This window comes from Scardinius erythrophthalmus (assembly GCF_964197995.2).
Source record: "Scardinius erythrophthalmus genome assembly, chromosome: 12".
Lineage (NCBI taxonomy): Eukaryota > Metazoa > Chordata > Actinopteri > Cypriniformes > Leuciscidae > Scardinius > Scardinius erythrophthalmus.
The window spans coordinates 33,976,102-33,986,259 of NC_138232.1; the positions used below are offsets into that span (position 1 = coordinate 33,976,102).

Here is a 10,158-nt window from a genome sequence, read left to right on the forward strand (position 1 = left end):
CTTCTCTCCTTCACGTTAAAAGTCAACCAGTCAACACGGTTTTCTGTAGTTGTTGTATCTGTGAAAAACATTATATGCTTATCTTGCTATCCTTATTATCTACAAAAAATACGTCTTGCATACCTAGCGCAAATGACTATCAAAGACGTCTTATTTTTGTATATTTTTTATAAAATGTGTCAGCGTGGGAGGAGTCGTGGCGTCAGACGTATAAAGACCATCTCACGTTCTGTTCTCGTTCCTTCGCTCTTCCTCCAAGCTCAGGGCTCAACGTCTGTACACGAGGTCTCACCGGTAACTTCCAACAATGGGCTTTGGTGATCTCAAAACACCCGCTGGACTCAAAGTTCTGAATGAGTTTCTGGCAGACAAAAGTTATATTGAGGGGTAAGCTCTTTTGAGAGTCTATTTATGTCTTAGTTGTCCTGTAACAACTCATGTGTATACTTTTTTTCCATATGCTGTAAAACTATAATAATTTCTGATTTCCGTGATAAACGTCAAAGGCAGAAGTCATTAATGTCTTTGCTATGACTAATATAGACATAAGTATGATCATTCTTGGATCTGTATTTGCAGTAGTACCCTTCCCCCTCCCCCAAGATTTTGAGAGGTGCCATATTTTCTTTGCTGTACTGTTGATCCATGCATAAACATTTTGCAATCAGTTCCATTCATAAACCTCTCTAATTGCTTAAGGATGAAAAACACCAATATCTCTACACATTTGATTGCTCAATACACATTTTCTTGGCAGGTATGTGCCCTCTCAGGCTGATATTGCAGTGTTTGATGCCCTGTCTGGTGCCCCTTCGGCTGACCTCTGCCACGCTCTGCGGTGGTACAACCACATCAAGTCTTACCAGAAGGAGAAGGGCAGGTAATATGATGCTTGATTGTAATATTTAATGTTTTGCAGGTACTTCCCCCAATATATGATGATTACTCTATCACCATCTTTCGCCTGAGTGAATGATGTACAATCCTTCAAACTCTGATTTGGCTGGGAGATATAAGACTGTCACAAGGGCTCTCGTGCAGTTACATGCATTCACTCTCCTCTTCTTACCTTCAGCCTTCCAGGTGTGAAGAAGCCTCTCGGTCAGTACGGCCCTGCTGGTGTGCAGGACACGACTGCAGCAGCTCCTGCAGCGGCTGATGAAGACGACGATGACATCGATCTGTTTGGTTCTGATGAGGAAGAGGTAAATGCAGTAGCAGGACTGATGGTGTGTTTTGATCCAACTACCTGGTCACATGATGATTTTCTCACCATCTTTCGGCTGATGTTGTGATGGACCCCTTTTGTTTCTGAATGCCAGTTAGTAGAAAAATGTCCAGGCAGTTGCTGTATGTTTGTGCACAGTCTGCACACCTGATTAATAATCTATTTCCTTGCAGGATGAGGAATCCAAAAAAATCAAGGAGGAGAGGCTTGCAGCATACAACGCAAAGAAGGCAAAAAGTATGTATTTGTTGTCTTTTTAAATAAACACGAATGGTCAAAAGTTTAGAATAATTCCGCTTTTTTTTTGTTTTAAGTCGTCTCTTATGCTCACCAAGACTGTTTAATCAAAAATAGTTAAAACAGGAATATTGTGAAATATTACAATTTTAAAATAACTTTTCTATCTGAATACATTTTAAAATGTAATTTATTCTTGTGATTGCAAAGCTGAATTTTCAGCATAATTTCTCCAGTCTTCAGTCACACATGATCTTTTAGAAATCATTCTAATATGCTGCTCTATTATTATCCATTATTATTGCTGATCCATTATTAATAATGGTTCCCATTATCAATGTTTTAAACTGTTTTTGCTGCTTAATGTTTTTTTGTAAACAATGAAACTTTTTTTTTTTTTTCAGGGTTCTTTGAATAAAAGGCAGAAAGAAAAGCATTTATTTAAAATAGAAAACCATTGTAACATTAGGAGTCTTTGCTATCACTTTTGATCAATTTAATGCATCCTTGCTTGGGTATTAGTTTATTTATTTGTATATAATAATAAAAAAACTTGTTTGAATGTTTGTGAAATTAAGCAGCAAAAACAGTTTTAAACATTGTTTCTTGAGCAGCATATTAGAATGATTTTTGAAGAATCATGTGACCCCAAAAAGACTGCCATCACAAGAATAACTTACAATTTAAAATTATTATTATTATTATTTTTCAAATAAATGCAGCCTGGGTGAACATCAGCTACTACTTTCAAAAACATTATTTGTAATTATACTTAACTTTTGACCGATAGTGTACATATAGCAACACTGACTAGTTTAATGATGATTTCACATCACCATCTTTCGACTGAATCTTGTGATTGATACTCTTCTTAACCTGACATTCACTAGTCGTTAAATTGTGATGGCTGGATTCCTTATTTTTTCTTTCTGATTGACACTGTCTTTTTAATGTCTGCGCAGAGCCTGCCCTTATCGCCAAGTCTTCCATCCTGTTGGATGTCAAGCCCTGGGATGATGAAACCGACATGGCCAAGCTTGAGGAGTGTGTACGCAGCATTCAGTTGGACGGTTTAGTCTGGGGACAATGTAAGTCAATCTGTTCCATCCCTTGCAACTACTGTTCATTAAAACTGATTAAATGGTATGCCTTTCAATCCATTACAGTTTTGTCCAAATGTAGTATTTTAATACACTAATTGTTACTTGACTTCTCCTGTACAGCTAAATTGTTGCCTGTCGGCTATGGCATCAAGAAGCTGCAGATTGCCTGTGTCGTGGAGGATGATAAAGTCGGAACAGACCAGCTGGAGGAACTCATCACAGCCTTTGAGGACTATGTGCAGTCAATGGATGTGGCAGCCTTCAACAAGATCTAAAAGCACAAAGCATTAATCCAATAAAAGCACTTCAAATGCAGCTTTGTGTCTTGATCTTTTTATTTGAATTTAAAGTTATACTTTGTCTTCTAAATTAACATTTTAAATATTTGGCAAATGCTGTTTGTGTTAATGTGCTGGTTTTAAGACCATTTATTTTATGAAGTTAATCCAGTCATTTTTTGAATCAAATGCTGTGCAACTTCTAATATGTTGCAGCCAATTATAACGAAAAAGTATGTCACTTATTTGACTTTACATTGCCAGGTTTAGCATGGCCATGAGAACTCTTTTGCAAAACTGCGTAGTTTGCAATATTTCTAATGTTACCACCAATGAATTCAATCTGAGTTTTTATGAAGGTTATTTGGCAGCGTTGAATTTAAAGCTTCATTGATTAAATTCCGTCTCAGACTTCTACTAGTGGGCGGATTCCCGCGCTTTAATCCTACGTCACTCCACGAGCAGACCTGCGCTAAATACGGATACCGATGGGATCTAAGTGGAATAACATCCATAACCAGGTGACAGCATGCTGAAGACTGCAGCCTAATCAAGTTATATATTTTCTAGATCATTTTTAGGTGGATATTTACCATGTCACGGTCCTGTTGTCACCTTCCACGTTGTCATGCTAAGTGTCACTAGCTTGCTAGGTGAGTTAGCATAGCAGGCTAGTTTAAACTGCAGTTTGTGTGATCCTAAACAGTGTTTGTATCCCGATACAGTGCTTATATTTCAAGCGTTTTCAAATACATTTTAAGTGAAAGTGGATTTCTGTGGTAATTCTGGGACGCGCTGTTTAAATGGCCGTGTTTATGTTTGCAGGCCGGCACATGTTAACGTTACACGACGAGTAGTAAAAGCTGAACACAGTAAATAAAGAAAAAAAAACTTTTCAAATTGACGAGAAGTTGATTTTTGTTTTGAAGTATTAAAACTTATTTAAGATACAAACCGTATTTTTTTTTAAATATAATATATATTATATATCAAGCATAATAAATAAGCAAGTGCATTTACAAGAGGCCTTTAAGTGTCTTTCTAATTCTGGTTAATGTATTCTATATCTTTAGATACTACTGTTAACTTACTACACGTGGCTGTGCACATAAACGCGGTGATGTGACACGGAAACATTAATAGGCATCCTCTCCTCCATGTAGGTGAGTAACTTTATACACTTATTTAGTAGGTCTGTTCATTGAAACAAGGGTATTTTACTGTCTCTCGTTGAAATCAAAGTGTATTTATATAAAATGCACAACAACGCAGAATGCGTCAGTAATTGTTGGCAGTGAAATGTTTTCTGCAATGTCCATTGCAAAAAAAGTGAAAAATTAAGCGCATTTGCAAGAGGAAATTGCGTATATAACATGTAAACACGTGCTCTAGTTTTTTGAATATCCGTACAGTGTGCAATACAATAATAAACCATGCAAGCTACTTTCTCTCTGTGATTGTTTAAAGACAGTACCATGCCCTTGGAGGAAGGACCACCACAGTCCTCTGCTAAAAGTAAGGTTCTCTAATCTCAAACTATTGAATTTCAGATTTATTTATTTATTTAAATCATTGAGCACCAGAGAGCCAGTGGGACTAATAATAATAGCAACTAAATAATCATAAAATGAATACTTAATAATGAATACTTAACTTTTTTTTTAATAAAGAACTTTAAAAGGGAAAAGAAAAAGAAAAAAAAAACAGTTATGTTGGTTTCTCACACCTGGCACCAAAAAAGTGTATAGTGTTTTGGTCACATTCCTTTATATAGTGTTAGTGTTTTGGTCACACTTTATATAGTATAGTGTATAGTGTTTTTGTCACACTCCTTTAATTGTGGGGCACCAACCACAAATTTCACCTTGACAGTAAAGAACAATAAAAGATTGTTGAACAAATAAAAGTTTGTCAATGGAGGAGAGCCTTCACTACGCTGAATAAACAGCTTTTGTGAGGAAATAGCTTATCATTTAATGAATCGACAGCCTGTTAAACAATACTTTTGTTGGGAACTATATGTAGATTTTACCTTGATAAAAGTGTTATTTTTGATATCAGTATTTTCTTTCATTGGCTTTCAGGTTTTACCAATTATAATAAGTCTTGAATGACTATGACTGCCATGTACTATAATGATGATATAATGCATTTTAATGAATGAAAATAAAATGAATACTTTAATTATAAATATTGTATTATATTTTTGTTTAATGAATAAATAAATAAAATAATAATGTGTTCTCTCTGTGGCTTCAGGGTTTCAACAAATTAATTAGACCTGAATTGTAATGATTTATGACTGCTGCGTATGCCTTATAATGATAATGCATTTTAATAAACGAAGGTAAACAAAATATAAACATTTTAATAAAAATAAAAAAATACCCTCTATGGCTTCCAGATTTCAACACTTAATAATGTAACAGTGCATAGTCTTAACTGTATAAATTAAATATAGATTAATTTTTATTAAAGTTACAAAAGTATTTCAGTCAAGAGCAATGAGTGATTTCTTTGTCCTTTATTTTTTGATTAACATTAAAAACAGCAGCAGGTTTAATAAGCTGCTGTCCCTTTAAGACCGAATGCACGAATCAAATAAACTGTTACACATGCATTTTATTTCTCAACTGTTCATAAATGCTTCTCTTGTAAGGAGAGATGTTTGACGTGTGTTGCTTTTTCAAATGCACGACTCAAACTTCAACTTCATAGACATCCTTCTCTGATAAATCCATTCTGCTCTCTGTTTGCTCTGTTGTAGTGTTTGTTTGTCACAAGTACTGTACTGTCTGTACACGAGCGCACGGGCCCATTATGGATCCTGGTATCAGTATAGGTGCATCCCTATTTATTAGGTTCCACGCTATTGAACAGCGGCTTCATGTGTGCATGTCACTCAGATCGTTCAGAAACCATCTCTCAGACAGCATGCATATAGCAAAATAAGTTCTCTTTTGCTGCTAATTGCGTTTTAGCAGTTTAAAACCACTTGTTTTTAAACCGCAATACTTAAAAACCATGCAAACAATAAGCTTTCGTGACCACACAGCACAGCAGCGTCACATGAGCATAACCACAATAGAGATGATAATCTAAATTCACTACCAGCTGACGAATTTCTACCAGGTAGTCATGTTTACTGGTATATCGCCCACCCCTAGTCCAGAACAAAAAACATTAGGGATTGGTCTCAAGATGGGTGAGGGCCAGAAACTTCACATGGACTAGGGTTATTTTTCTTGCCCTCTAAAGAGATGTCTGTCAGTTGTCCTAACATCCTTGTCTGATAGTGTTGGACATTTTTTTGTGTTAGTCCACCAAGAGCCAATTCAAATGTAGCCAACCTTTCTCTACTGTTGCAGCCAAAGAGGGGCCTCACCATAAAACTGGGCCCTGGAATGTGCTGTTCACTACACTTGGTGGAATCTAGCAAAGTTAGATGCCAACATGGACAGGTTGTGAGACATGTCCTTATCTTTAAATGATGAACAACACTACAAAAGAAAAGATAATAAGACTACATATATATATAAATATTGAGAATGAACATTGTTAATGAGAAGTTGTTGTCTTAAGTTACCTAATAAATAGTAATAAGCTTAAATGTTTTATTTTAAGGGCATTTTTCTTAACTTTTATAAGATAAATAGATTTGGTACTGTGTTGGGTCACCACCTCTGATGTCCAATGTAACATCCATATCCTGAAGGAAAACCAGTTGAGAACCGCTGATTCAGAGAATGCATGTAAATATTTTTTCATGTGTTGTAGATGCAGAGAGGTGTCCAGCTGCTATGTCCGGCAGGTGAGTTGTCTGAAAATAAATTCAACATTTGCACCAACCCACTAGCCATTCCATTATGGATACTCAGTAGTAATTAAATTGCAAATTTAAACAAATATTATTAATCAAAATCTATTTTTTACTCCATCTGAAGGACTAGTAGAGGAGAACAGCCTGTTGCTGGTCCTTCTGGCTCCCAAAGACAAGGTTACTGCAGCTGCTGTCAAGTTCTGTACAATAGTGTGGAACAAGTGCGTAACTCTCTGGCATTCATCATTCCTCCCCCTTTAATTACTGTTTTGTTCAATGTATTTGTTAAGCTTGGATTAGTTCTATTTAAACAAATCAATGGCTAATAAGAACTAAAAATATATTACGTTAAAGTACATGTTAGTTGATATTGTGACTTCCGTATTCTAATATCATGCTTTTATGATTATCTTTATAATTATTACTATTATGACATTATGAGTTATTTAGCTTTATTGTAAACAATTTATTGTATTCTGCAGCATATCTTGAGTGCCCAACATAGAGAAGTGGTACGAGCTGCTAGAGCAAATGTTTCTTCTGGAAGTTTGTTAGAGAGATTCCTCCAGGATGTGCTCCAGCATCATCCTCATCACTACAGCGATACACGGTATACTACCCATGTTTTAATATATCAGATTTCTTGTTTAGCCTTGTTGACATGTTCCCGTGATATATTACATACTTTGTTTTGTGAATTGAAAAAAAAAAGTTCAGTCATTGCTTTTGACACTTCTTTTTCTCTGTAGGCCTACCCATGCTGATCTACCTTTGCTAACCACCCCACTTGTCCCAAAGGAGGTGCTCTCAGAGGTGTACTGTGGATCAGATGATAATGGAGTCTCTGTTGGGACACGAGAGGAGATGCCTACCTCTGATGAAGAGTCGTGCCAAATGCTGCAATTTGCAGCCTCAATTCCAGCAGTGACTACTGACCTCACTGCAACTACACACATACAAACTGATTCCCAAATAGGAAAAATGGTGCCTGAACCATCTCCCCCTGAAAAGTATTCCCCCACACAGGGTTTTTTGCTCAGGACTAGTGGCAGCTCTGCCAATGAAAAACCACATACATCACAATTGACACTACCTGTTCAGAAAGAAAGCTCACAAACACACCCTGGACATCCCTGTGCTTCAAAGCAGCCACAAGTCGCCAAGGCTGGAGCTGTTGAACACAGGAAAGCGCACAAGAAAACCAATAGGGATAATGAGGGGAGCGACTCCATTACAGCATCCCATGCCCCACCAGTTGCAAAGAGCATTACCTCGAAGGACCAGCCTGCAACCATTCGACCAGTGGCTGAGGAGTCCACAATGTGTATTTCAGGACTGCCACATTGGAAGGGCCTTCATAGGGAACAGACATTCAGTCATCTATCTGACCAGATTCGAGATGTGATAGAGGAGGTTATTGAAAAATACTGTTATGGCTACAGTCTCAAAGTCGACCAGCAAGAGGACGATGGCAGCTTCCTTCTGAGTCCTCAGTCTATGAGTGAATCTGAAGGCAGTGAAGAATGGGACAATGCAGTACAGGTGGCTTTGGGAAAGGCAAAGGGTGAAGAAAAGAATTTAGCCGAATTACTGGAAGTGCATATAAACCTTGAAGACCAAGGATACCAGACTCAGCTGGACACAGCCCTGAACTCTGTAGGAACACCTGAAGAAACCAAGGAGAGTGCTGCTGAGAAGGTGTTTCCCGATCTTCCCCACATACCACAGTCTTTTGTTGGAAAAACGTGGACACAGGTGATGTTTGAAGATGATATGAAGATAGACTCTATAGTGAAAGAGTTCCAACAAGGGGAATTCCGTTGCTATTTTGACAGTGAATCCTTGGCTGTGTTTGGGAAGCACAGTAAGAAAAGGAGAAAGAACAAGAACCAGGACAAAAAAGAAAAAGTAGACACTGCTGGATGGGAGCCTACAGACATCTTGCCGCTTTTGGAACACAATGAAGAAGACCCCAAACATTCAGCTGTTTTGTTGAGGAGAACGAGGCAAAAAGTTTACAGACTAGCATCACGTTGCCAGGTGGTAAAGGTAAGCCATGGTACACAGACCATTCCTCTTAGCTACCCTGTAGTGCGAACGAAATCAACACAAGAAACATTCCTCTCAACACTCAGTGAAGAGCCCCAGCAATGCCCTAGCCCTGAAAGGACCCCTGACATGAAGACCAGACTCTGTGCATTAAAGCTTCCTGCTTCTTACTGCAAGCTAATGAGTCCTCTACAGCCAAAAACTGTGGTCTATGTGCTTTCTTCCCCAGATGGGGGTCAAGGAATCTCCAAGCCCACCCCTATTAAGAAAGCAGGGAGGAAGCGAAAGTCGTGTGATAGTGATGTTGGACCGAAGTACAAGTACAAAAAGACGCCTCTTAAGTTCTACGACCCTTTGACCAATAGGATCTTGAAGAGTCCACCAAAAGGCATGTCTTTACCCTCTAATTCCAAATCTCTTTCACATGTCCGGCAGCTGTTCCGTAGCCTTAGCCCGGATATTAATAAGGAGAGGCAGGGCCTGGAGCAGGGGCAGTCATCAGGAGGATCTCGAAAGGGACGTGGTAGGAGCAGCATGGCTGATCTATGTACCTCCACCTCAGACTCTATTCTGGAGAGCGGTGGCCCCTCGGAACCTGGTTCTTCTTTGTCTAGCAGCCGAAGAGCCTTATTCACCCGCTCCTCTATCTCAAGTAGCAGTTGTTTCCTCCTTGGACACCTCACTCCATCAGCCCATGTGGATGATTCGTCCAAAGCACTTTCTCACTCTTGTGCAAGCAGTTCCTATAAGGTTGGAGGACTGGAACAAGAGGAACACCGCCAACAAACACCAGTTGACCAAACACCAATCAGACGTAGCTTACGAAGGGCTGGACCTTTGACTCCAGCGAAGAGACCATCAGGACCCCCTTACAGGACTAAGAGGAAATCATCTAAACCACAGCACAAAGGAAAATCGCAAAGCAATCTCCGGCAAACTGTTAGCTCCCATATATCTGCAGAATGTAGGACATCTCCCAGAAACAAGAACCCTGTTAGGGCCACACTTAGATCATCGGCTTCCTCTAAACTGGCGATTCAGCCAGTTATTACAGCCTCTTCTAAACAACTAAATACAATGCTCAGTGCCAGTCAGCAGAAGAGAGTGAGGGGGAGGACCGCCACTGTAAATATAGCAGACTGAATGTTATCAGATACCAGCCATGAGCATAAGCTGTCATCTGTTCTTCAAATGCTGTATAGTTTTGCACAGTTGAATTTCAGCTGACTGTTTCTAGTTGAAGTTCATTTTTTGTCTGTATATTTTTGTTTATTTGTCATAAGCATTTCTTAACTTGTAATGAGTATATTTTTTAAGTTTCTAATGGGTATTTTCACAAAGGTTGATATTAATGGTTGTAAATTAAATTTATAATTAATAGTTTTGTCTTTCATAAGTATATTAGCATTTTTTTCTCTTTGGGTTTTGGCACTTTATCAGCTT

The 10,158-nt window shown here is 38.3% G+C and overlaps 2 protein-coding genes across 5 annotated transcripts; both read left to right on the forward strand.

Moving 5' to 3' along the window:
- Positions 1 to 12: 12 nt before the first annotated feature.
- eef1b2 (eukaryotic translation elongation factor 1 beta 2) lies at positions 13 to 2,883 on the forward strand. Its single transcript, XM_081381847.1, has 6 exons — positions 13 to 387; positions 758 to 880; positions 1,076 to 1,205; positions 1,402 to 1,465; positions 2,428 to 2,553; positions 2,689 to 2,883. The coding sequence occupies exons 1-6, from the start codon at positions 308 to 310 to the stop codon at positions 2,841 to 2,843; spliced, it is 678 nt and encodes a 225-aa protein (XP_081237973.1). The 5' UTR covers positions 13 to 307; the 3' UTR covers positions 2,844 to 2,883.
- A 410-nt stretch (positions 2,884 to 3,293) lies between these two features.
- On the forward strand, positions 3,294 to 10,109 carry zdbf2 (zinc finger, DBF-type containing 2). Of its 4 annotated transcripts, none has more exons than XM_081380167.1 (8): positions 3,294 to 3,367; positions 3,920 to 4,009; positions 4,314 to 4,361; positions 6,215 to 6,307; positions 6,624 to 6,657; positions 6,791 to 6,887; positions 7,149 to 7,276; positions 7,416 to 10,103. In XM_081380167.1, exons 4-8 carry the CDS (start codon positions 6,292 to 6,294, stop codon positions 9,856 to 9,858), a joined length of 2,718 nt encoding a protein of 905 aa, XP_081236293.1. In that variant the 5' UTR covers positions 3,294 to 3,367; positions 3,920 to 4,009; positions 4,314 to 4,361; positions 6,215 to 6,291; the 3' UTR covers positions 9,859 to 10,103. The 4 variants fall into 4 exon arrangements, with proteins under 4 accessions (XP_081236293.1, XP_081236291.1, XP_081236290.1 ...); XM_081380166.1 differs by having other exon boundaries at positions 3,313 to 3,499; positions 7,416 to 10,109; XM_081380165.1 differs by lacking the exon at positions 6,215 to 6,307.
- The last annotated feature ends 49 nt before the right edge of the window (positions 10,110 to 10,158 follow it).